Raw genomic sequence first — 27,946 nt, 5'->3', positions numbered from 1 at the left:
TCATGAAGTGCAGTTAAGGCCCAAAGGGAAAAGTTACCACCTATTGCAGTGCTAAGCTGCACAGCCCAGAAGGTCCCAGCCGCAGTTCCTAAGTTATACTAAATTAGCTGGTCTTCGGCAGAACAATGATTGGAGGGCTATTGCTAGCCTCAGAGTGGAGTAACTGATTTTCTTTTTACAATCCCTTGCCCGGTAGATTACTACAAACATTTATCACATACCGTATATTAAAATTCTGTGGCAGCAGAATCAGATTTGCTTTCATCACTTTTTATTTATAATTCTCATCCCGCTATCCTGTCTAATTTTAAAGTAAATAGTCTGGATACATACTTAACTATTGTTGCTACAGATTGAGTTGCTTTTTAAACCTTTCCTTAAAACTTGTCACAATACTCTTCAAATTATTTGCATGCTCTTCATTGTATCATCTCCAATGCTTGCCTCTCCCTCTATCAGTTATCTTTCTGTACTGTGGAAGAATAGAAGGCCAAGAGAGACACATACAAGAGACAACAATTTATATCCATGAGAACAATACACATGCCCAAATCATTGGGGTCAGCTGCTTCTCAATATTTCTCTATACAACACATACTCTCGCACTCCTTTATTCTACTTATGATCTATTTAGATGGCCAGTTTGGCTGTTACTTTCTCAAGTTGTAAGCACTTACCAGACAGATAGTGTAGCAGTAGCCAACAGAGCCATCACAAAGTGACTCGCACAATGCAGTGTAGAGATGGGCGACTGTAGGAGGATGGCAGGTAGCAGCCGTCGCCCACTTGCTGAAAACACAGAGACCGTCCGTTCCTCACAAGCCACGCTGACAAGGTCACTGCAAAAGGGGTAGAATAGATCAGTATGAGCTCTGTTGAAACTTTGCATCAATTAATAAGAACACTAGGTCAATGCATCAGTATTATGACTTGGGGTGGAGTGAGGGGGCCATGCAGAAACCATAGTCCAGCATCGAAGAATGGTGGAGAAATTCCAGCCTGGCACTGGGTGCCAGGTTAGGGAGTGGGGGAAACCACTGACCAGCATAGAGGCTGGGAAGCAGAGGGGAGAAACCATAGCCTGACACCAAGGAGACGGACCATTTTTCTGCAACCTGCAGGAGGTTGTGCTACTTCCCTGCAGAAAAGTAGGGACCGGCATGACAATCCAACAGTCCCTCAAGAATCACATAGATTTTAGTCAGGTTTGCCAACTCTGTCAATTTACCATTATTTCTTGGTTGTATACTTGAGGTGAGTAGAATAAACTGCAGTAAGTCAACAAAAATTCTTTACAGGAGATCCATCAGAATTTCCAATGTAAAGCAACTGTCTTGGGTGAAACGCCCACAACACCCCAGATCAACATTACTGTTGCAGGTCCAGTGCTGTTAGTAATATTGCAATATAACATATAACTGGAAGGAACTGGATCTGAGCACTATCCTTAATCTCTGCTCTATGGCTTTAAGATGATGTTAGAAAGGAAATAAACCTCCATTTTCTGCTGACTACAAACTTTCTGCTAGCTTCCAAAGTTGCCTCGCATCTTCTGCCCAGCACTAATTCCTAATCTCAGACATAGAGACAACAATGGCTGGTGTGGGGAATGGTGCAGTAAAGGGCATTCTCCTCTCTCTGTCATTAAGGTCCAGTAGTGGGTGAGAGCAAAGCAAGCTCAATTCTCAAACAGATCTGGAGATCTGAGACAGTGTGGAAAGTAGGAAATGCTCCTAATTTGTACAGGGCAGGTAAGGTGCAGAGTGAATAATTTCCTACCTTTCCTTTTCAACATTCCCCCCTTACCCCCAGGTCAATTTCAAAATTTGGCTCTTTTTGCTGATACACAGTTGGCAAAAGTGGAGTTTCACAACATACATTTCTCACTTTCATTAGTACAGAAACATACATTTTAATTGTATAAAGCATAGATTACAACTGTTTTTCTTTCAATAAACTGAATAATATGTAAAAGGATAGTTAAAGGAACTATGGAGCCGATTAGGGACAAAAAAGGAAATCATCCTGTAGAGGCAGAGGGCAGGACTGAAGTATTGAATGAGTACTTTATCTTTGCCTTCAAAGAAGGGAATGAAGTTAATGTCACAATAGAGGAGGATGAAACAAAGATGTTGGATAAAAAGGTGGTAAATAGATTGGCATCATTCAAAGTTAACAAGTCACTGATTTAACTGAGATGCACGCTAGGTTGCTGAAGGGAGCTCAGGTGAGATAGCAGAAGCATTGATCACAATCTTTCAATCTTCCTTGGATGTGGGAATAGTGCCAGAGGACTGGATGATTGCAAATGTTACACCCTGTTCAATAAAAAATGGTGGGGGATAAGCCTGGCAGTTGCAGGTCAATCAGTCTAACATCAGCAGTGGGAAAACTACTAGAGACCATTGCCAAGGACAACATCAATTCCTATTTGCATCCACTTGAAGAATGAGCCAGCATAAATTTGGTAAAAGCAAATTATATCTAACCTGCTCAGTTCTTTGATGAAGTACCCGTGGGGGTTGATGAAGATAGTCTACATACACAATGACTGCATTTTCAAAAGACACATAACAGGTTTATTTAGAAAATAGAACGTGGGATGGTGAGAACTTGGATACGTAATCAGTTATGAGGTAGGAGGCAGAGAGTAATGGTGAGCAGATATTTCTCTGACTAGAGAAAAGCACACAAAGGGGTTTACCCCCCACCACACCACTCCCCACCCCCACCACCACCCCTCACTCCCCCAGGAATGGTATTGGGGCCATTGCTTTTCTTGTTATGTATAAATAACCTGAACTAGGGTTTAAGGAGTAAAATTTCAAAGTTTGAGAATTATGCAAAACTTGGCAATGTAGTAAACAATGAGCAGGGTATCAGAGCTTTTCAGCAGGACATAGGCAGACTAGTGAAATAGGTAGAAGCATGGGAGATGCAATTTAATGTGGATTAAGTATAAATGATGTACTTTGGAAAAACAACAGAGAGGCAGCATAATCTAAATGGTTGTATTTTGAGGAAGGGGCATATTTATAAAGCAAAACAACAAATTGAGAAGGCAGTTATGAAAGTGTATCGGGTATTAAATATGATAATTCAATCATTTGTTTAAAAAATTTCAAGCCTTTTGTTAAAGAAAAAATTCAGACAGTTAAGTGACTTCTAATTTAGGATTTGTGCATATTGGATTCGCCTGCACTGAACCATACTGGCATCAGTAAACCCATGGCTTATTATCAATCATAAGCACTCAGACTAGCATTTTTACAGACTAGCATTTTATGACTCAGGCATATAATGTAACGAATGCCAGGATTTTCAGTGGGATGTCAAAAGAATCAACAAATTAATTGCTTTGTTATCAGTATGAGTAAAGTGTGCTATCTATGGCTCAGTCTCTTATTGTGCAGACACACACAGAGAGAGAGATTCACACTAACATCCCATCTTACCTCCTGTAAAATGTGTTTATGCTTCATTTGGATTTGCAAAGCTTGGTTTACCATATGTCTGTTTACATCTATGATTCAAACCTGAGATCTAGAAAGTAACTGGGGTATTTCTTAGCTCATGATGCAGAATATTAAGGCTGAGAAAAGACAGGAGTAGAGAGTAGGAAACCCAAATCTTGGAGATAATATGCCAGTTGTATATATGGACTGTCATAGGAATGGTCAATATGAAACATACACTTAGCTTGTAGATTTCAATACACTGGTCAAGTGTGCAGCATTCCAGAACAAAAATATTTACTCAAATATTTTTTGGAACATTCCAGCTGCTGAGTACATTTTCTTATAATTAATCTGGACCCTCGAAAAGCTCAATTCAGTAAATCAAGCTTTCTCTCTAAAATTCAACTTGTGCAGCTTCAGACAGTTATATCAGTGGCACATAAATTAATCCTGTGCACAATTACATTTAGATTGCATCAATTTAATCAATTATCATAGAATCATAAAGAAGAGAATGAATCCATTCAGCACATTGTGCCTCGGTCATTGTATTGAGCAAATAAGTCAGCTTAGAGATGTTAAATGGTCTTTGATCCAAAATAAAAACAGCCACATTTTCCATCCTTGAAAAAAGCTATTTGCACCTCATATAAGTACCTCTAATGTTTTAGGTATCCGGCAGCACAGTAATAATTTTTGGGTAGAGCTCTCGGCTTGAGTTGTGGTCCGAAAGCTGTGATGTTCAACTCCCCCACTCTCTAGTTCCTGACCTGACACTCAGCTCTATTCAAATGATGTGTTTCAAACTGAAACTCATGCTTAATATAGTAGAGTGTAATTGAGAAAGAAAACTATCTGTGCGTAATAAAGTAGCTGTTTGAATTAAATGGCTTTTGGTGATTGGATTGTTTTTAAAGTTTAACCTCTTTCCCAGGGCCCTGTGTCACAAAAATCTCTAAAGGAAGGAGGCCAGAAAACCTTCACATCTCTACAAGAAAGATTGCCTCAACTTTGGAAACCTGCTTTGTGGCAAACTATCATTGCGAGTTTACAAGTTATTAGTCTGCTATGCACCATACCTAGACCTTGGCTACATCACTTTCTGACTCCCAACCTTTATGATCATCAAAAGAGAGAATCCACCATTCCTTCCCCTCTCTTATTATCCCTAAGGGGATCACACACTCTCCTTACCAGTCACACGGACACAGCAGACTTTTAAATACCTTCATAAAATTAAATTGGAACAAGCTACCACAAACGGAGCAGTATGTTAGTCACCCACGGTCTTAAAATTGTAAATGCCATATTATTGCATTAATGTTACATAATATTGGCAACTCACATGAAAGTAACCCAGGCTGACAGAAGGGAGAAAAGAGCTACATTCATACACTGTTAGACCATTAAACTAAATGATTAAGGATTAAGAGCTTTACGTACACAAACTTCACCAGACATGCACAGGGTGCCTATTACGCTGCAAGTCTTAATAGCGTACATACGGATTGGTTATGCATCTAAAACAAAACTAAGTACTTAACAATTCAAGCAGAGCCATTAATACACAACAGCTCCCCCCGCCCCCCCTTCAACCACCATCAGGAAGTTTAATGGTGAATGAACTAGATGAATGACAGGATCAGTAATGCACCGTAAGCATTTCCCAGAACCAATACCTACTATTTCCATAAATCAACTCTCACAGTTGCCATCAGGCTTTTTTGGAGTCTTTACTCACCAGCTTCCTGCAGCAGTGAGGATTCGACTGGTTAGTAGTGTGTCCCACTGTTTCCCTTCTCTCATGCACTTTAACCGGCTCAGTTTCCACCCTGTGACTGTAGGTACTTCATTTTCCACTTCTATGTACATAGCTGGCTCAGTGCTTACCTGAAATCAAGCAGGATTAATGAGTTGGAGTGTACACCACACAAAATCCCTCAGATGATTTACTTATACATCTTTAACCATGATTTCAACTTAACATCTCCTCCAATTTTACTTTTGTAGTTAGAGAACACATTTGAGACCTACATTTGGAGCAGTCTGTTACAAGTTGAGTTTTATATTGTTCACATAATGTAAAGTGACTTTTATTACTTTACGGCAATTTCCTCATCAATAAATAAGCAATCTACTAAGGAATGAAATAGGCATCACTCTTCCACCTCCAGGATATGAGCTTGAATCCAGTCAAGGCTGATAAGGAAGGAAGGTGAGTCTCCCCGCTGACAGCAGAAGTTCCAAGTAAGGTGAGTTTGGCAATGTTAGCTCCAAAGCCATGACAGCATGAACAACATTGCCTATAATTCAGCCCCAACTGTACAGAGGTCTTGCTCTGCAACTTTGCTCAGAGACGCTTTGAAGGTTAATTAAGAAACACCACTCCCAACGAATGCTACTTCTTACCTGTATGTTGAAGGCTTTCTTTGGTGCCGGTGTTGGGAGTTTAAATACAATGAGGGGAGCCGAGACACGCGACACCTCTTTTTCTATTGATGGAGCAGCCTGAAAGGGAAGCATAGTGTCAATTGTGTAAATTAGTCTCCACGTCCTAGTAAACACCAGGAACATAAATTAATTTTTGGCTTGACTTGATTGAACAGGTGCTCTCTGGCATTCCCACACAGAGTGCAGAAACAAAGTGGAATGTACTTCAAGGCACCATTTACAATACTGTACTCTTAACAAATGGGAAACAAGAGTGGAAAAATACTGACTGGTTTGAGGTCAACATCACTGTGATGGAACCTGCCATTGAAGCCAAGCAATCCATTCTCATTAATAAGAGAGATCCGAGAGAGAAGTCTCCGTATGAACAAAAAGCCACCCAAAGTCCAACAGGCTGCTAGACAGTGTGCCAATGACTATTGGTTACCACTTTGTCAGAATATCCAGGGGTAAAATTTTTGATCCCATGGGCAGACGCGCACCTGACCCGAACAGGAGTGAAATCGTGTGTGATGATGTTGGGCGAGCGTCCCACATCATCACGCATTCTCACGATATTTCAGTCGGTGGGTGCGCGCAAGAGGCAGCAGCGTGCCCGCCGATCATTAAGAGACCTATTAAGGCCCTTAATCAATTAATTAAATTGAATTTTTTGCTGCCCATTCAACCATTCATTGGTGGGTGGGCAAATTAGCCAGGCAGCCTTTGCATTCTTAATGAAACCTCATCCAAAGGCAGGGTGAGGTTTCAGACAGTAAGAAAAAAAATTTTAAATTTTAAAACTCATTTTTAACATGTCCCTGTTCATGTGACAGAGTCACATGAAGGGGCATGTTTTCCTTACTTTTGAAATCTTTCTTTTTAATGTTAAAAACCTTCAGCTCACTTAGGCAGCTCTGTGCCTTCAGGGAGCTTTCAGTGCGGGTGCCCCCGTGCATGTGCACACTTCAGTGCTCACGCTTCTCCCGCCCCCACCCCAGCAGTGCTGGGGCTCTGAGTGTGCCTTTCACGCTGGCAGACCATTAAGTGGCTATCAAGTGTGAAAGTGTCCGATCGCTGGCCGTAATCGTTTTCATGGCCGCTGCCGGGCCAGCCCACTGCACCCGCGTGACAAGGTAAAAATCCTGCCCCAGATGTCTTTCAACACAGGGAATACTATGGGCATGTATTAAGGTATCAAAAAGGCAACAGCTCCACCAGCAAATACGACAGCACCATTGAATACACAAGCATTTCTGACTGCACTAAACAGTTGCAGAGATGGTTGAAACACTACCTTTAGTAGTACCCTTGGGAGAACCCAGGGAAGCTCTAGACACCATAGAAAACCGGCCTGTCATGGCAGAGCTGGATATCGAACCCACAGTGGAACAGCTGAGCAAAGCTATTGACTCGCTTGCCATCGGCAAAGCTCAAGGTTCTGATACTATACTGCCTGAACTCATCAAGCATGAGAAACCGGCACTCCTGCTGCATCTGCACAAACACCTGTGTCTCTGCTGGATGGAGGGGGGAGGACCCCTGCATATGTGTGATGCAAAGATTGTGACCCTGTACAAGGACAAGGGCAACCATAGTGATTGCAACTATCAAGGTATCTTTCTGCTGAGCATTGTGGGAAAATATTTGCCTGTTGTTGCCCTTGACAGACTGCAGAACCTGGCTGCACGCATCTACCCAAAATCCAAGGATGGTTTCAGAACTGGAATATCTACAGTTGACACGATCTTCTCAGTTGAGCAGCTGCAAGAAAAATGTTGTGAACAAAGGAGATTACTACAAAATGCCTTCGTTGATCTCACCAAGGCATCTGACCATGTGAGCACAGGTTATCTAATTAAGATGGAGAAAATTGGCTGTCTGCTGAAGCTACTCAATGTGATCTCCTCTTTCTAAGACAATTTAACGGACAAAGTCAGCTATGATGGGGAACCATCAGAACCCTTTGAGATCCTCAGTGGTGTCAAACAGGATTATATGTTCTGACACCAAAACTTTTTGGGATATTCTTCTCTTTGCTGATGTCATATGCCTTCAGGTCACCCACCGGGGAGGCCTACTTACTCATCAGAACAGATGGAAAGCTTCAGTCTTGCATGCCCGAGATCCAAAACACCGGCTTGAAAGGAATTGGAGAGGGAGGGGGAGGATCCAGTTGTTGTGGCCCACGTCGGGACAAATAACATAGGTAAGACTAGGAAAGAGGACCTGTTTGGGGATTATCAGGAACTTGGAACTAAATTAAAAAACAGGTCCTCAAGGGTTATAATCTCCGGATTACTACCCGAGCTATGTGCAAATTAGCATAGGGACGCGAGAATAAGGGAAGTAAACACGTGGCTAAAGGAGTGGTGCGGGAAAGAGGGGTTCCATTTCGTGGGGCACTGGCATCAGTATTGGAACAGGAGGGATCTGTACTGTTGGGACGGTCTCCACCTGAACCGATCTGGGACCAATGTTCTAGCAAAAAGGGTAAATGGGGTGGTCAACAGGACTTTAAATTAGAAAGTGGGGGGGAAGGGAAGGGTAAAACTCCAAGAAGTATGACTAATGGGAAACAAAGCAGCAGGTTAGCGTGTGGGGGAGTGTATTCAACTTCATGGAAAATTATGAAAAAACTGAAAAGAAAGGAGAGCCCAGGAGAGGCTATTAAAGTCCCCAGAACACAAAATAGGACAGAGTGTTTGGAAAGGGTTAGGAATCTAACTTCAAGCACATCAGATAAAGGGACAACAATGAGAAAGGGGACAGGAAATACAGGACTGAAGGTGTTGTATCTGAATGCACGCAGTATACGAAATAAGGTCAACGAGCTTGTGGCACAGATTGAAATTGGCAGGTATGATGTGGTGGGCATCATGGCTGCAAGGGGATCAGGACTGGGAGCTAAATATCCAAGGATATACATCCTATCGAAAAGATAGGCAGGTTGGCAGAGGGGGTGGGGTTACTTTGTTAGTAAAAAATGAAATTAAATCAATAGCAAGAAATGACATAGGGTCAGATGATGTAGAATCTGTGTGGGTAGAGTTGAGGAACCGCATAATGGGAGTTATGTACAGGATTCCGGATCCCCCCGGCCCAAGCGCGAAGCAGGATCCAGGATCCACCCCGGCCACGTCGCAGAGCAGGATCCTGGGTCCCCACTCCAGCTCCACGATGGCGCTAGCAGGTTCCAAAAGCAAGGTTACAGTGATCATGGGGGATTTCAACATGCAGGTAGACTGGGAAAATCAGGTTGGTAGTGGATCCCAAGAAAAGGAATTTGTGGAATGTCTACGAGATGGCTTTTTGGAGCAGCTTCCGGTGGCGCCCACTAGGGAACAGGCAATTCTAGATTTAGTGATGTGTAATGAGGCAGATTTGATAAGGGAGTTTAAAGTGAAGGAACCCTTAGGAGGAAGTGACCATAATATGATAGAATTTACCCTGCAATTTGAGAGGAAAAAGCTGGAATCAGATGTAATGGTATTACAGTTGAATAAAGGCAACTGCAGAGGCATGAGGGAGGAGCTGGCCAGAATTGACTGGGAGATGAGCCTAGCAGGAAAGACAGTGGAACAGCAATGGCTGGAGTTTCTGGGAGTAATTTGGGAGACACAGCAAAAATTCATCCCTAGGAAGAAGAAGCATCCTAAAGGGAGGACGAGGCAACCATGGCTGACAAGGGAAGTCAGGGACAGCATAAAAGCTAAAGAGAAAGCATACAGTGTGGCGAAGAGCAGTGGGAAACCAGGGGATTGGGAAGCCTACAAAGACCAACAGAGGACAACTAAAAAAGAAATAAGGAGGGAGAAGATTAAATATGAGGGTAAACTAGCCAGTAATATAAAAGAAGATTGCAAGAGTTTTTTTTTAGATATATAAGAGAGAGACAAAAGTGGACATTGGGCTGCTGGAAAATGATGCTGGAGAAGTAGTAGTGGGGAACAAAGAAATGGCGGAGAGACTGAATAGGTACTTTGCGTCAGTCTTCACAGTGGAAGACATGAGTAACATCCCCAAAATTCAAGAGAGTCGGGGGGCAGAGTGAGTATGGTGGCCATTACCAAGGAGAAAGTGCTAGGAAAACTGAAAGGTCTGAAGGTAGATAAATCACCTAGACCAGATGGATTACACCCCAGAGTTTTGATGGAGATAGCTGAAGAGATAGTGGAGGCGCTAGTGGTGATCTTTCAAGAATCACTCGAGTCACGGAGGGTCCCAGAGGACTGGAAAATCGCTAATGTAACCCCCCTGCTTAAGAAGGGAGTGAGGGAAAAGACAGGAAATTACAGGCCGATTAGCCTGACCTCAGTTGTTGGTAAGATTTTAGAGTCCGTTATTAAGAATGAGATTTCAGAATACTTGAAAGTGCATGGTAAAATTGGGCAAAGTCAGCATGGTTTCATCAAGGGGAGGTCATGCCTGACAAATCTGTTAGAATTCTTTGAGGAGGTGAAGAGTAGGTTAGACAAAGGAGAGCCAATGGATGTTATCTACTTGGACTTCCAGAAGACCTTTGACAAGGCGCCGCACAGGTGGCTGCTCAGTAAGATAAGAGCTCATGGTGTTAGAGGCAAGGTACTAGCATGGATAGACGACTGGCTGTCTGGCAGGATGCAGAGAGTGGGGATAAGGGGCTCCTTCTCAGGATGGCGGCCGCTGACTAGTGGAGTTCCGCAGGGGTCAGTGTTGAGACCACAACTTATCACTTTATACATTAAAGGTTCTAAGATGAAGGAACTGAGGGCATCCTGGCTAAGTTTGCAGATGATACAAAGATAGATGGAGGGACAGGTAGTATTGAGGAGGCAGGGAGGCTGCAGAAGGATTTGGACAGGTTAGGAGAATGGGCAAAGAAGTGGCAGATGGAATACAACGTGGGGAAATGTGAGGTCATGCACTTTGGTAGGAAGAATAGAGGCAAAGACTATTTTCTAAATGGGGAGAGAATTCAGAAATCTGGAGTGCAAAGGGACTTGGGAGTCCTAGTCCAGGATTCTCTTAAGGTTAACCTGCAGGTTGAGTCAGTAGTTAGGAAGGCAAATGCAACGTTGGCATGTATTTCGAGAGGACTAGAATATAAAAGCAGGGATGTGCTGCTGAGACTTTATAAGGCTCTGGTCAGACCACATTTAGAATATTGTGAACAATTTTGGGCCGCGTATCTCAGGAGGATGTTCTGGCCCTGGAGAGGGTCCAGAGGAGGTTCACGAGAACGATCCCAGGAATGAAAGGCTTAACATATGAGGAACATTTGAGGACTCTGCGTCTATGCTCGATGCAGTTTAGAAGGATGAGGAGGGATCTGATTGAAACTTACAGAATACTGAAAAGCCTGGATAGAGTGGACGTGGTGAAGATGTTTCCATTAGTAGGAGAGACTAGGACCCGAGGGCACAGCCTCAGAATAAAGGGAAGACCTTTTAGAACAGAGATGAGGAGAAACTTCTTTAGCCAGAGAGTGGTGAACGTATGGAATTCATTGCCACAGAAGGCTGTGGAAGCCAGGTCACTGAGTGTATTTAAGACCAAGATAGATAGGTTCTTGATTGGTAAGGGGATCAAAGGTTACGGGGAGAAGGCGGGAGAATGGGGTTGAGAAACTTATCAGCCATGATTGAATGGCGGAGCAGACTCAATGGGCCGAACAGCCTAACTTCTGCTCCTATGTCTTATGGTCTTATGTGAGGCAACCCGCCTCCACTACTCTCCCAGGCAATGCATTCCAGACCGTCGCCACCCTCTGGGTAAAAACGTAAAAAGGAGTAATTTGACAAGGAAGTATTCAATGAATGGCATGGCACTAGGAAGTTCTGAGGAACAAAGGGACCTTGGCGTGTGTGTCCATAGATCTCTGAAGGCAGAGGGGCATGTTAGTGGGGTGGTGAAAAAGGCATATGGGACATTTGCCTTTATCAATCGAGATATAGATTACAAAAGTAGGGAGGTCATGTTGGAGAGTTGTATAGAACCTTGGTGAGGCCACAGCTGGAGTACTGTGTGCAGTTCTGATCACCACATTATAGGAAGGATGTGATTGCACTGGAGGGGATGCAGAGGAGATTCACCAGGATGTTGCTTGGGATGAAACATTTAAGTTATGAAGAGAGGTTGGATAGACTTGGGTTGTTTTCGTTGGAGCAGTGAAGACTGAGGGACGACCTGATCAAGGTGTACAAGATTATGAGGGGCATGGATAGGATGGATAGGGAGCAGCTGTTCCCCTTAGCTGAAGGGTCAGTCACAAGGGGGCATAAGTTCAAGGTGAGGGGCAGGAGGTTTAGTGGGGATGTGAAGAAAAATTTTTTTTACCCAAGGGTGGTGACGGTCTGGAATGCACTGCCTGGGAGTGTGGTGGAGGCGGGTTGCCTCACATCCTTTAAAAAAGTACCTGGATGAGCACTTGGCACATCATAACATTCAAGGCTATGGGCCAAGTGCTGGTAAATGGGATCAGGTAGGTAGGTCAGGTGTTTCTCATGTGTCGATGCTGACTCAATGTGCCGAAAGGCCTCTTCTGCACTGTGATTCTGTGATTCCTCACATCCCCCCTAAACCTCCTGCCCTCCCAGGCAGTGTATTCCAGACCGTCACCACCCTCTGGGTAAAAAAGTTTTTCCTCACATCCCCCCTAAACCTCCTGACCCTCAACTTGAACTTGTGCCCCCTTGTGACTGACCCTTCAACTAAGGGGACCAGCTGCTCCCTATCCACCCTGTCCATGCCTCTCATAATCTTGTACACCTCGATCAGGTTGCCCCTCAGTCTTTTCTGTTCCAATAAAAACAACCCAAGTCTATCCAACCTCTCTTCATAACTTAAATGTTTCATCCCAGGCAACATCCTGGTGAATCTCCTCTGCACCCCCTCCAGTGCAATCACATCCTTCCTATAATGTGGCGACCAGAACTACACACAATACTCCAGCTGTAGCCTCACCAACGTTCTATACAACTCCAACATGACCTCCCTACTTTTGTAATCCAAGCCTCGATTGATAAAGGCAAGTGTCCCATATGCCTTTTTCACCACCCCACTAACATGCCCCTCTGCCTTCAGAGATCTACGGACACACACGCCAAGGTTCCTTCGTTCCTCAGAACTTCCTAGTGCCATGCCGTTCACTGAATACTTCCTTGTCAAATTACTCCTTCCAAAGTGTATCACCTCACACATTCCAGGGTTAAATTCCATCTGACACATATCTGCCCATTTGACTGTCCTGTCTATAACTTCCTGTTGCCCAAGACCTCACTGTTAACCACCTGGCAATCTTTGTGTCATCTACAAATTTACTAATCCTATCCCCCACATAGTCATCTATGTTGTTTATATAAATGACAAATAATAGGGGACTGAGCACAGATCCCTCTGGTACGCCACTGGACACTGGCTTCCAGTCACTAAAGCATCCTTCTGTTATCACACCCTGCCTCCTACAACTAAGCCAATTTTGAATCCACCTTATCAAATTACCTTGTAGCCCATGTGCCTTCGCCTTCTTTATAAGTCTCCCATGTGGGACCTTGTCAAAGGCATTGCTGAAATCCATATAAACTACATCAACTGCACTACCCTCATCTACACACCTGGTCACCTCCTCAAAAAAATTAATCAAATTTGTTAGGCATGACCTCCCTCTGACAAAGCCATGCTGACTATCCCTGATCAAACCTTGCCTCTCCAAGTGGAGATAGACACTCTCCTTCAGAAATTTCTCCAATAGTTTCCCTAGCACTGACGTGAGACTCACTGGCCTGTAGTTCCCTGGCTTATCTCTACAACCCCTCTTAAATAGCGGAACCACATTAGCTGTTCTCCGGTCCTCTGGCACCTCCCCCGTCCAGACAGGAATGAAAAATTTGGGTCAGAGCCCTTGCGATCTCCTCCCTTGCCTCCCTCAGCAGTCTGGGACACAAATCATCTGGACCTGGAGATCCGTCCACTTTTAAGCCTGCCAACACCTCCAATACCTTGTCACTTCCGATATCAATTTGCTTAAGAACCTCACAGTCTCTCTCCCCGAGTTTGATACCTTCATCCTCATTCTCTTCGGTGAAGACGGACGTGAAGTATTCATTCAAAACTCAAGCGATGTCCTCTGGCTCCACCCATAGATTGCCCCCTTGGTCCCTTATGGGCCCTACTCTTTTCCTGGTTATCCTCTTCCCATTGATATACTTATAGAATATCTTGGGATTTTCCCTACTTTTACCAGCCAGAGCTTTCTCATATCACCTCTTTGCTCTCCTAATTGCTTTCTTAAGCTCCACCCCGCACTGTTTGTACTCCAGTAATGCCTCTGCTGATTTGCTTCCCTTGTACCTGCTAAAAGCCTCTCTTATCCTTCTCATCGCAACCTGAATATCTCTGGTCATCCATGGTTCTCTGGGCTTGTTTCCCTTCCTATCACACTAGAGAAAACATGTTGAGCCTGTACCCTCCCCATTTCCTTTTTGAACACCCCCCACTGTTCCTCTGTAGATTTCCCCACAAGTAACTGTTCCCAGTCTACCTTGGCCAAATCCTGCCTTATTTTACTAAAATCCACTCTCCCCCAATCCAAAACATTTTTTTGCAACGTGTTGATTTCTTTGTCCATAACAAACTTAAACTGTAGCATGTTGTGGTCGCTATTGCTACAGTGCTCACCCACCGCCACCTCAGCCACCTGTCCGACTTCATTCCCCAGAATTAGGTCCAGTACAGCACCGTCCCTTGTTGGACTCTCTACATATTGACCTAAAAAGTTCTCCTGTACACATTTCAAGAAATCCACTCCATCCAAGTCCTTAACACTATGTCTATCCCAATTAATGTTGGGAAAGTTGAAATCACCTAATATAATTACCCTATTGTTATTGTTTTTACACACCTCCACAAATTGTGCACATATTTGCTCTTCAATTTCCCGCTGATTATCTGGGGGGTCTATAATAAACACCTAATAATGTGGTTGCTCCTTTTTTCTTCCTAAGCTCTACCCACAAAGCTTCATTTGATGCCTCCTCCAAGATATCATCTCTCCTTACTCACATAGACTGCAGCGGTTCAAGAAGGCAGCTCACCACTACCTTCTCAAGGGCAATTAGGGATGCGCAATAAATGCTGGCCTAGCCAGCAAAGCCCACATCCCGTAAATGAATAAAAGAATTATTAGGTAATACATGTTCTGTAGTTTGCAACATTCTTCCACTTCAGCTTCATTTCATTCAGTATCTGACACTTTCACAAGATCCATTTTATAAATGCAACCAGTTGTAAGATAACAACTGTACTGGCCTTGTAATACTAAATATGAATAATGTCTCTTGTGAGTGTGGCACATGCACAGCCATGAGTTATAAAAAAAATGCAACATGTTGTGCTTTATGACTTTGTTAATGTAAACCATTATATACATACACTACGAATTGAGCAAGCTGAATGCACAGCATAGCTGAGAAGCTGGTAGCAGAGGCCAGGGCAAGCTGTGCTGAGTACTGGGGCAATTTTTTGTCAAATAGCTTAGGAAGCTGTGAAGTCCTGCAAAGTGAGATGTGGCACACATCAGCATCCCTTTTATACAATGTACACTTCGAAAAGCACAACAGATACACATCATTAAAATGATTAATTACTCATTCACTTCAACTTATGAAGTGCAGAACCAGTATAAGCTCTGATTTATTTCATGACAAATGTGGAACAAGGAAACTTTTCAAAACAAAGCAAGCAAAAAGTTAAAAGGCTCAAGATTTCAGGTCATTCTTGCCCCTCTTAGCTGCTAACTGACATGGGCATGGGAGCAGATTAGCGAACTGCCCACTTGTCAAGAAGGTGCAAGGCATAGGAAGGTCCACAAAGGCAACAAGATAGAAAACTAGACAAGAAATGCCAGAAGCTCTAAGTTTTGGAGCTGCTAATTTTAAGATGGAGTTTAAAGGGTGAACGTTGTGGACAGAGTCTTGAGATTTGAAGGACATCACAAAAGTCAGTGAGAAAGCAATTCTGTATCAGTGTATAATCAGAAGCAATTTGCACAGTCTTTTGTATCAGCAGTCTGCCTTGCTAGCAATTTTATTTTCCACTAGATATCTTATTTTTCCAGAAGACCAAAGTTTGCACTGAGAAAGTTTCTTAATGCCAACAGGTCTGTACTCGAGTAGCCATTCTTTATATGTAAACCCAGGTAGTGATTATGGTCAGGATACTTGACCTTGGGGTTAACCCTTCCCCGCATCGGTACCATACAGATGCTATTCAGGAAAGATTATAACCTAGTCAAGGAACAATGAGGCCTAAAGTAGCATCTCCAATGACATGTTATCAGTTAGTTCAACAAAGACCAGAGATTGAATTAGGTGAAGTATTACACCATTCATGCAGAGTTACACATGCACGCGGGGGGGCAGAGAAAACACAGAGACAGGCAGAATTTAGCCACAGAGGGAAGCTTTACTGAGGTTTATGCAAGAGATTATCAGACCCATACCTGAGTTGCTATGGCTACAGGTGTTTGCTTTGTCTCTTTCCTCGGTCGACCTTTCTTCTTCTTTTCTACAACTTCTCCCTCAGTGTCGGTCTTACGTTTTGACAGCGATGAAATTTTCGAAGCTGGAATTTTCTCCTCACTGTCACTGCTGCTCTCCTGCACCTCTCTGGGCTTCAAGTCTTTGGAAAGTCCCTGCTCTTTACTCCTAGAAAGAGAGTCATAGCAGTTTTGCCTTATTCACAAACAGTAAATAATGCCACATTCACATCCACTTCAGTGTCGGATTTATGGTGATGAAAACTGCATAGCAATGGCAATCCCACATCACCTCCTGACCCTGCCCAATATTAACTACAACTCAAGGCAAAACAGCCTGCATTACATTAGCCTCATGCTGGACCGTTACAATGATGGGAGATATAAATGAGAATGAAGCCATCAGGCACCCAGAATAATTCTATCCACTGGAATGCTGGCCTATTAATTGTATAGAAAAGCCACACAGTACCACAGAATGGGTGGATTGGGAATTTGGTGGTGGTGGGATGGGGGGCGGGGGAGGTGTTGGTGAAGGGCTGAAGTTGGAGATTAATAGAATATTTTACCACTTCTTGCACTAAGCATCAGTGTCAAGTATTCCCTGGTTTAGATGGCAATGTGTTCACAACTCTAGCTCAAAAATGAAGGAAGTAATTGCATTTATTTATATGGCAACTCAGCACATCCTAAAGCATGTCACACCCAATGGATTGCAATGTTTAGGATCTCAATTGAGACTACATTTAGTGTCAGTCAGTGTTGACTTACATGGAGCCAATTGATCAAGATCTTTACAGAAATCAGAGACAGAAGCTTTTTAAATCTTGGGCTAAATTTCACCCAAGTTACCACAAGTGAAAATATATTCAAATAATACTAACAAATGTACTGAATACGCTATAATCACAAGATTAATACACGGTAATATTAATTCTCAACATTATAGATCAATGATTTAAGGAATTTTTTTCCCTCCTATCAACCCAGCCTGGAAACCCGCAAGATATCAGTAAACTCCTGTGAGTATGCATACATGTTACAGAGATTACTTGGAGAGCTATATACATCAGTACTGAGTAAAGGTGCTGACCTAAATGGACCCTGAGTTTTATATCACTCTTCTAAAGCATACAGCTCATCTCAGCAAAGCATCCAGCACCCATTCCTACAACTCCACTAACATTCATGGCCCTTGCTCTAAAACAACCCACTCACTGACATTTCCCCTCTCCTGAATAAAGGACTTCATTCTGTGAGAATGAAAAAGTCTCAATTCTGTCTGCCAGCCTAGCACCATCTTCAGAGCTGCTTCAGCTTTGTCATGTTATAATTATTGCAAGGAACTCCAATACATTCCATTAAACAACTAGAACTTATTTTTTGGCTTGTTTATCTTTTTCTTTTCTTCCCTCTTCTTGTCTCTATTCTTCTATTCTCAGATTCCTCACAGCATTAGAATGTCGGCTACACCAGATGTGGGGCCAAGGGATCCAAGAATATGTATACTTGTCATTAAGAAAGGTGAGAGATCTTTGGGATACCTGTCCTACCCAGTCACTGGAGTACTGATTTGTGCACTTTCTAAACAACGAGCCTATGCAGAGCAAAGGGGAAATTGTCTGCTGTTTGATAAGTAGAAATGGGTTGGAACAACCCAAGCATTTTAAACCTCAACCAATGGCCTCTCTCCATATCAACACAAAATATGAAAAAAATAACTAGTTCAAGCCTCCACTGCCAATTCTGCAGAACCATAAAGAAATATAAGTATAGCTTATATACATTTAGCAGCATGATTGAGTCACCTTGTATTACCACATATTCAGCCTCAAATGTCCACTGAAGCATACCTTCAAGAAAAAAACAAACATAATCTGGAACTCCTTTATATGACATAATGTGAATGGAGAAAATCACCCATAAATGGCTGCTCAATGTCACAAGGGAGAAATTCAACATAAAATGTCTTTGGAGATCTTCTACCTGGCATTTCTTAAGAAACAATGTATATAGTTATAGCTTTCCATGTAATAAAGATGTGATAAGTCAAAACAACAGAGCCCAACTGTACCCATTTTTCACCCATAGATACACTCCCCTCATTCCTCTCTTGGTCGATCAAACTGGACCCGTCCAAGGCACATCCATGTGGCCATACCTGTCCAAATCACTCTGTCTGGCAGAAGAGATGGGAGCTGTTCCTGGAGTTGATTTGGATCTTTCAGTGAACCTGGAATCTAGAGCTTTCATTGGTTCAATCCTTGAGGGTGAGGTCAATAGTTGAGTATTTGTGGGTATGGCAGTGGACGTACTAGTAATCGCAGACCTGAAAAACAAAGACAAGTCTGTACTTTACAGGTGTCTCTCTCACCTATATCACACCCCAATAACATACAGGTACCTTTGACCATCTACACTACTATCTGCTAGGTACAGGCACCTGTCCCACCTACAGTTTAACATTATGTATAAATTATAAATATAATCAATACACCAGGATGGCATTAATTACTGTTGAGTGCTTACAGTGTGGCAATGTCTTTTTAATGGTGTAACAGGTTAGCATTACAAGGGCAACGCTTCACACTGTTTTGCATTTGATTACCATTCTAAGTTTACATGTTGCTTTTATCTTCTCTCATTATCTCTTGCCCAAATAGGGTTAACATGCTAAGAAACAGCATTACGTAACTTCACCCAAATGAGTATCCCTCACTTGCAAATCCAGATAACTAGTAAGTTGCTCAATTATACTTTCCAACAGATGTTACTACACAACATTTAGGACTTGACCCTCCTGCTCCAAGGTCAGGAATACTGACGGCAATAGGAACATAGGACTTAGGAGTAGGAGTAGGCCATTCGGCCCTTCGAGCCTGCTCCACAATTCAATAAGATCATGGTTGATCTGGTTATGGTCTCAACTCCACTTTCCTGTCTGCCCCCATTACCCTAGACTCCCTTGTCTATCAAAAGTCTGTCCAACTCAGCCTTGAATAAATTCAATGACTGAGTCCCCACTGCTCTCTGGGGAAGAAAATTCCACATGCTAACAAACCTCTGAAAGAAAAAAAATTCTCATCTCAGTCTTAAAGGGAGACCTCTTATTCTTAAACTATGTCCCCTAGTTCTAGTCTCCCCCATGAGTTGAAAAATCCTCCCAGTATCAACACTGTCAGATCCCCTCAGGATCTTAAATATTTCAATAAGATCACCTCTCATTCTTCTAAACTCCAGTGGGTATAGCCCAACCTGTTCAACCTATTTACATAGGATAAGCCCTTCATCTCAGAATGAGTCCAGTGAACCTTCTCTGAACTGTTTCAAATGCATTATATCTTTTTTCAAATAAGGAGACCAAAACTGTATGCAGTATTTCAGATGTGGCCTTACCAATGCCCTATACAGCTGCAGTAAAAATTCCCTACTTTTATATTTCATTTCCTTTGCAATAAACAGCAATATTCCATTTGCCTTCCTAATCACTTGCTTTACCTGCATACTAATTTTTTGTGACTCATGTACCAAGACACCCAGATCCCTCAGTACCACCGAGTTCTGCAATGTATCTCCATTTAAATAATATACTGCTTTTCCATTCTTCCCGCCAAAGTGGACAAGTTCACATTTTCCCACATTATACCCCATCGGCCAAATTTTTGCCCATTCACTTATCCTGTCCGTATCCCTTCGCAGACTCACTATCTCCTCTTGACAACTTACTTTATTACCTTTCTTGGTGTCATCAGCAAATTTAGCTGCCATTTATTTGGTCCCTTCATCCAAATCATTGATATAGATTGTAAATAGTTGAGTCCCAGCACTGAACCCTATGGCACTCCGCTAGTTACACCTTGCCAACCCGAAAAAGACTCACTTATTTCTACTCTCTGCTTCCTGTAAGCTAAGCAATCCTTTATCCATGCAAATATATTACCCCTGCGCCATGTGCTCTTATCTTGTGTAGTGACCTTTGATGTGGTGCCTTATCAAATATCTTTTGGAAACCTAAACACACCACATCTACAGGTTACCCTTTATCTATCTTGTTTGTTACTTACTCAAAAAACTAATAAATTAGTTAAACACCATTTCTCTTTCACAAAGGCACGTTGACTCTGCCTGATCATATTATGACTTTCTAAGCATCCTGCCGTAATCTCCTTAATAATGGATTCTAGCAATTTCCCTATGGCAGATGTTAAGCTAACTGGCCTGTAGTTTCCTGCTTTCTGTCTCCCTCCTTTCTTGAATAACCATGTTACATTAGCCATTTTCAAATCCACTGGGAGCCTTCCAGAATCGAAGGAATTTTGGAAGATTATAAACAACGCATCTACTATCTTTGCAGCTACTTCTTTTAAGGCCCTGGGATGCAGGCAATCAGGCCTTGGGGACTTATCAGCCTTTTGGTCTAATAGTTTTCCCAGCAGCTTTTCCCTGGTTATGGTGATTGTTTTAAATTTCTCCCTCCTGTTCACCTTTTGATTTTTAAGTATCTTTGGGCAGTTTTCTATGTCTTCTACAGTGAAGACAGACACAAAATACCTGCTCAATGCCTCCACCCTGTTTTCCATTATCAATTTCTCAAACTCACTTTCTAACAGACCAGCACTAACTTTAGTTACTCTTTTCCTATGTAAATGTTTGTAGAAACTCTTACTATATGTTTTATATTACGAGCTAGCTTTCTCTCATACGCTTCTTCCTTCCTCTGTTTTTTTTGTCGTTCTTTGCTGGTTCTTAATACCAATCTTCTGACCTACTACTAATCTTTGCAGGTTTGTACAGTGTTTCTTTCAGTTTGATATAATCCTTAACCTCTTTGTTCAGCCATGGATGATGCATCCTTCTCAAAGAGTCATTGTTTCTTACTGGGATAAATCTTTGCTGAGTTATTAAATATATCTCCTTAAAACTCTGCCACTGCATCGCTACTGTCCTACCTTTTAAACTAGTTTCCCAGTTCACTTTATTCATACAATTCATAAAGATTGACGTAGATGAGCAAGGACATTCAGCTCACCCTCGCTCACTAATCCATAAATGCTCTGTATACCATATTAAACTTATGTACAAATCTAGATTTGTGCCTCCATTACCAGCAATTGGTTTAATGTCAGCTTGGGATGCTTTATCATGTTAAAGTCACGATATAAATGAAACCAGCTATCATTGTTTTTATCACCTTGTGCAAAGAACTTGTGGCATTCGGCCTAAATTTGTCTTTCCCTAGTTTGAACCCATGACTCTTTGTTATTACTTCATTTAAGCAGTATTTCAAATTTACCATTTGATCTCAAATATCCCACTACAAAGCCACCCCTGAGTGACCTGCAATGGTGAAAGGTCCATGTTTCTTTTGTGTCTCTTCTGACACTAGAAAATATCATCGTAGCCCTTCCATCCCCTGGCTCCGACAGTTAAGTCGGAATGTGCACGATCCTGTGGTCTTCCAGTACAAAATGAGGCAGACAGCATGCTTAGCATCCATGATAACATTTTAGCCTGAGTCAGAAGCTCAACAAACTTGAGCACATAATCCAAGCTGCTACTCCAGCGCAGCACAGAGGGAATGCTGCAATGTCAGAAGTGTCATGTTATGGATGAGATGCTAAACCATCTTCCCTCTCAGGAGGATGTGAAAGAACCTATGTCATTATTTCAAAGGAAAGTTCTGCCAGTGCCCTGGCCAATATCTGTCCCTCAATTATCATCACTAAAAGCAGAAGATCTGGTCGTGCATTTCACTGATGTAAGTGCGATTGTGTTGTGAGAAATAGTTGACATATTTCCTACATTATATTTTTTTTTAAAATTCATTCACGGGAATCACAAGCTGAACTTATCTGTAATAGTAATAATGGACTAGACTGCCACCTAGTGTAACTTGGGTCAATTTAGTTAGAAGTATTCAAAAGCGCATTTTGTTCAGCAGAGCTGAGTGCTATGGTTTTCGGTTAGAGAAAACAAATCAGAATCATTCACAATGGATCTTGGAGGCCAGTTCCACATCAAGCAAGCACAGCACAATGTCACTTGCTGAGAAAATTGCAATTAAATATTACAGCCTGACCTTTTATCTTGACTCCCACATTAACAAAATACCTTTTGCTTTGCATTACCAACTGACCCATGGCTTACATGTCCAAGTATGTTATTTAACTAATTAAGTGAGGAAATAATATAGAAGCAATAAAATATTTTGTGTAAAATTAAAAAATTGCAGCTTGAAAATGGCGACAAACAGAACAGGCACACAATAAATATAGTCACTGTCTAACACAAAATAACTTCAAAGAAACAGCAGAGATGTCTCAGACACTTCGAGAATTCTTGGTGATTGAAAAGTTGTTTGGATTGATCAATCAATAAGCATGTTGTTAAAATTCAGAAAACCAGCACTGTTGTACACAATGCAGCTAACGGCAATGGTTGACAGTTTAATTTACTCATTAACAGTACCCATTAGGAACATAGGAGCTGGAATGGGCCAGTCAACCCCTTGAGCCTGCTCCGCCAATTAGATAATTTACCTCCACACCACTTTTCCATGCTATCCCTTGATGCCATTAGTGTCCAGAAACCTATCAATTTCTGTCTTGAACATGATCAATGATTGGGCTTCCACAGCCTCTAGGGTAGAGAATTCCAAAGATTCATCACCCTCTGAGTGAAGAAATTCCTCTTCATCTTGGCCTTTAAATTGCCTGCCCCTTATTCTGAGGCTGTTTCCCCTGGTTCTAGACTCACTAGCCAGGGGAAACATCCTATCTACATCTATCCTGTCGAGACCTGTCAGAATTTTATATGTTTCAATGAGATCACCTCTCATTCTTTGAAGCTCTAGAGAATACAGGCCCAGCCTCCTCAATCTCTCCTCATAAAACAATCCCGCCATCCCAGGGATAATCTGGTGAACCTCCGTTGCAATCACTCTATGGCAAGTGTATCCTTCCTTAGATAAGGGGACCAAAACTGTACACAATCCTCCAGGTGTGGTCTCGCAAAGGCTCCATATAATTGCAGCATGACATCTTTACTCCTTGACTCAAATCACCTTGCAATGAAGGGCAACATACCATTTGCCTTCCTAATTGCTTACTGCAACTGCATGCTAGCTTTTAGTGACTTATGAACAAGGGCACGTAGGTCCCTTTGGACATCAACACTTCCCAACCTCTCACCATTTAAGAAATACTCTGCCTTTCTGTTTTTTCTACCAAAGTGGGTATCTTCACACTTATTTACATAATATTCCATCTGCCATGTTCTTGCCCATTGACTTAGCCTGTCTAAGGTTATTTTAAAAGATAACCACCAATGCATCCACTATCTCTATAGCCAGCTCCTTCAACCCTCTGGGATGTAACTCATCAAGTCCAGGGGATTTAACAACCTTCAATCCAATTAATTTTTCAAGTACTACCTCTTTATTATTACTAATTTCTTTACGTTCTTCATTTTCGCAAGCCCCTTCTTTCTGTATCTTCCTCCATGAAGACAGACACAAACTAATTGTTTAGTTTCTCCACCATTTCCCTATTCTCCAACATAAATTCTTCTGTCTCCACCTGTAATGAACTCACATTTGTCCTTGCTAAACTTTTCCTTTTCACATACCTAAAGAAGCTTTTACAACCCACCTTTATGTTTCTCACTAGCTTGCATTCATATTCTCTTTCCCCTTTCTTTAGCAGTTTTCTCAGTCCTCCTTTACTGGATTCTAAATTGCTCCCAATCCTTGGGCTTACCACTTTTACTGGCGACCTTATAAGCCACTTCCTTTGAACTAACACAATCTTTTAACTTCTTTTGTTAGCCATGGTTGATTCATCTTTCCTGTTGGGATGATTTTGTGTCTTAGAGGAATGTATATTTCTTGTAGACCATTTAATACTTCTTTAAATACTAGCCATTGCCTGTCTACTCTCAATTTTTTTTAGTGTATTTTCCCAATCCACTATAGCCAACTTCCCCTTCATACCTTCATTGTTTCCTTTATTCAGATTTAAGACTGTAGTTTCAGAATAAATTATATCACTTTCAAACTTAGTGCAAAATTCTATCATATTATGGTCACTATTTCCTAAAGGCTCCTTTACAGCAAGGTTATTCATCAGCCCTTTCTCATTTTATAATACTAAATCTAAAATAGCCTGAGATCCCTAGTTGGCTCTTCAACGTATTGTTCCAGAAACCCATCTCATACACACTCCAGGAATTCATCCTCCATAGCATTAGTGTTAATTAGGCTTACCCTATACGTAAATTTAAGTCACCCATTATTACCTTATTACTGTGTATCTGCTGATCAATCCCTTTGATCATCCCAGTAATCTTTCAATGGAAAATACCAAGAGTACAAATCTACAATGACCACATGAAACACAGGAATTTAATTGGGCACTTCAGCTGATTAAAAGCACTGCATAGATGCAGGGGAATATCTCATTCCTTAATGAACAAAGTACTAAAATTAAGTTTTACCAGAAGATCTGGGTCAGAATAAGGTTAACTTCAGAATGAAAACACTGCAATTCATTTTTGTTATTTTGTGTGGAACACAGTGAAAGAAAGAACTGCATTTATATAGTGGGACACCGGGGATAATTTCCTTGCTGTTCTTCGAAATAGTGCCACGGGATCTTTACATCCACCAGAGCAGGCAGATGGGGCCTTGGTTGAACATTTCATCTGAAAAATGGCATCTCTGACAATGCAGTGTTCCATCACTTTTGCACTAAAGCGTCAGCTTTGTTTTTTGTAGTCAAGCCATAGAGTGGGACTTGACCTGGAACCTGGTTATTCAGAGGCAACAGTGCTCCCATCTGAGCCATGGCATGCTTAACTCGCTTTACAGCAGCAAAATGAATGCAACTTGGTAAACACCTCTAAGGACTTCAAAATATAGCATTTTTGTACTTATTACTGGCCATTTTAGGGGTCCAGTGACAGCTCTGAGAACTCCCAAGCCAATAACCAAAGGATTTTTCTGCACCGTTCCAATCACAGAAAAGCAGCTCCCAGCTGCACTGTAACACATCAAGTTGTCACTTTTGAGGTCCAACAGAGACAGCTAACATTAGTAACAAATTAGAGGTTGGTTTTGCACTGCGGTCCGTTTATGATGGGACCTGAATCTTTAGAGTCAGCAGAGAAGTTTTCCATTCCATCCGTCGGAATTGGATTCAAACCTAGGTCCCAAACAATGGCACCAGATATACTTGTGGCTCCCCTTCAAGGGGAATTAATTATCTTTCTCATGAAAGATAATCGACTTGAAACGTTAACTGTTTTTCTCTCTCCAGATGCTCAGGACTTCTTGAGCATTTCCAGCATTTTCCTTGCAGCATCCGCAGTATTTGGCTACTGAATTAACGATTTGGTTTTGTTTAGTCGGCACTTTGTGGCTGCAGTACTAATTAATTGCCCATAGATGGCACTGTTGCTCCACCGCCGTCTAACAGGCCCCTTCCTTTCGAGTGGGGGGAGGGAAACGAAACTAAACTTCAGGGACAGAGCAGAGTTGTCTCACAGAAACTGAGAATTCTTGATGATGGAAAAGTCAGTTGGATTGATCGATCGATCGATAAGCATTCTATTAAATATCAGGGAACCTGTATTGGTATGCACAGCGCAGCTAATAAGCTGACTGCTCAATTTGTTAATTCACACCACCCGTTTATCTCAGGAACGTGTCAATGGAAAATACCGAGAGCCCGAACTGCAAAAGGTCCAAGACCGCGTGAAACGCAGGAATTCAACTTCCTACTGCAACTGATTAAAAGCACTGCATAGATGCTGGAGGATATTTTGTCACTGAAGGAATAAGACAAAAGGATTAAAATAAAGTTTCACCCAAAGATCTGGATCAGCACCAGGTTAAACTTCAGGAAGAAAGCACTAGAATCCATTAAGATAAAAGCAAAAAACTGCGGATGCTGGGAATCCAAAACAAAAATGAAAATACCTGGAAAAACTCAGCAGGTCTGACAGCATCCGCGGAGAGGAACACAGTTAACGTTTCGAGTTCGTATAACTCTTCAACGATCTAGTTCTGTTGAAGAGTTATACGAACTCGTAACGTTAACTGTGTTCCTCTCCGCAGATGCTGTCAGACCTGCTGAGTTTTTCCAGGTATTTTTATTTTTGACTAGAATCCATTTCTGCTCTTTTGTATGGAACACTGTACAGCAACAACAAAGTGAACCAAGCTTGGTAAACTCTAATTCAGGACTTGAACAAGCATCTGCTTTTACTTCCGTTCGTGTGTATTTATGTTATCACTGGCGATTTCAGTGGCCCTGTGACAGCCTCAGGTCACAACCGCCAAAGATCATTTTACACAAACAAGAACAGAAAAAGCTGGCAAAACTCAGCAGGTCCAGCAGCATCTGTGGAGAAAAAGGCAGAGTTAAAGTTTCGAATCCGTTTTTTTTTGCTTTTATCTTTTTACACTGTTCCAGTCTCAGAAAAGCGCCTCCTTATTGCAACGATGTGACACATCCAGTTGTCTCTTTGAGGTCCAACTAATATTAGTAACAAATTAGAGGTTGGTCTTGCACTGTGATCCACTTATGATTGGACCTGAACCCTCAAAGTTAACAGAAAAGTTTTCCATTCCATCAGTCTGAACTGGATTCCAACCTAGTTCCCAAACAACAGCACCAGATATACTTCGGACTTCTCTTCAATTAACTATCTTTCTAATGAGAGATCTTGACCTGAAATGTTAACTGTTTCTCTCTACACAGATGCTGAGTATTTCCAGTACTTTCTAGTTTTATTTCAGCATCCGCAGTATTTTGCTTTTGAATTAATGATCTTGTTTTTGTTCAGATGCACTTTGTTGCTCTCTTACTAATTTCTTGCCCATAGAAGGCATTGTTGCTCTATTATAACCACCACAGTCCAACTGCACCTGTTGTGGGTCACGCTCCTTCCTTTCGATTGGGGGAGGGGAACAGTCATGTTTTGCTGCTCCTTACTTTCTGCAGTACATTGCAAACAGCTCTACATTTTTTTTGATTTTGTTAAGCACTTATCAGATACCCAGGTTGGGATTAACTGGACCGCCTCATTCTCTAAGGGTACAGCTCACTAGTTTTACTATGTTTTATTGCATCCGACCAGACTGACTAACTAAATAGAGCATTGTGCTCAGTAGCTAATATGAGCTGGGTTTGTATGCCCATGTATTTGTGTACCACTGCTCAAATCCAGTTTTGCTCGGTCTTGTGCACCTTACCCGTCTTTGTTGGGGGTATCCTCAGCTGACTTTGCAGTGGCTGGCGCAGGATCCTGAGTTAGTTTAGTGGAGACGGACTTGGCAGCATTAGAGTCTGAGGACGGCTGCGGCTGGCTGATCTGTGAAGGCAGCACTGACCCTGGAAGTGCCCCTGTGATAGGTACACTATTAAAAAAAGCGGTCGAAAAATCCCTAATAACAGAACAAAACAAAAGGCAGCTCATGAGACAAGCTTTTTCATGTCATCAATATTATGTGATTGTTTTTGAGTAATTAAATACTGCATTA

General features: G+C 42.0%; 1 protein-coding gene across 4 annotated transcripts in view; it reads right to left on the bottom strand.

Annotated features, from left to right (window-relative positions):
• LOC121285555 (protein HIRA) overlaps positions 1 to 27,946 on the bottom strand; it is a 119,641-nt gene that overhangs the window by 17,023 nt on the left and 74,672 nt on the right. For 3 of the 4 annotated variants that reach the window (XM_041202087.1, XM_041202090.1, XM_041202088.1), the window contains 6 exons: positions 27,659 to 27,850; positions 18,566 to 18,733; positions 16,369 to 16,573; positions 5,868 to 5,966; positions 5,200 to 5,348; positions 678 to 839 (listed from right to left, as the gene is read on the bottom strand). In XM_041202087.1, the coding sequence (XP_041058021.1) occupies positions 678 to 839; positions 5,200 to 5,348; positions 5,868 to 5,966; positions 16,369 to 16,573; positions 18,566 to 18,733; positions 27,659 to 27,850 (975 nt within the window). The remainder of the gene's footprint in view (positions 1 to 677; positions 840 to 5,199; positions 5,349 to 5,867; positions 5,967 to 16,368; positions 16,574 to 18,565; positions 18,734 to 27,658; positions 27,851 to 27,946) is intronic. The other variant, XM_041202089.1, reaches the window with a different exon arrangement.

Source organism: Carcharodon carcharias, chromosome 13 (genome assembly GCF_017639515.1).
Source record: "Carcharodon carcharias isolate sCarCar2 chromosome 13, sCarCar2.pri, whole genome shotgun sequence".
Classification (NCBI taxonomy): Eukaryota; Metazoa; Chordata; class Chondrichthyes; order Lamniformes; family Lamnidae; genus Carcharodon; species Carcharodon carcharias.
Note: the sequence above shows the minus strand (reverse complement) of the source record. Positions and strands in the feature narration are given on the sequence as shown.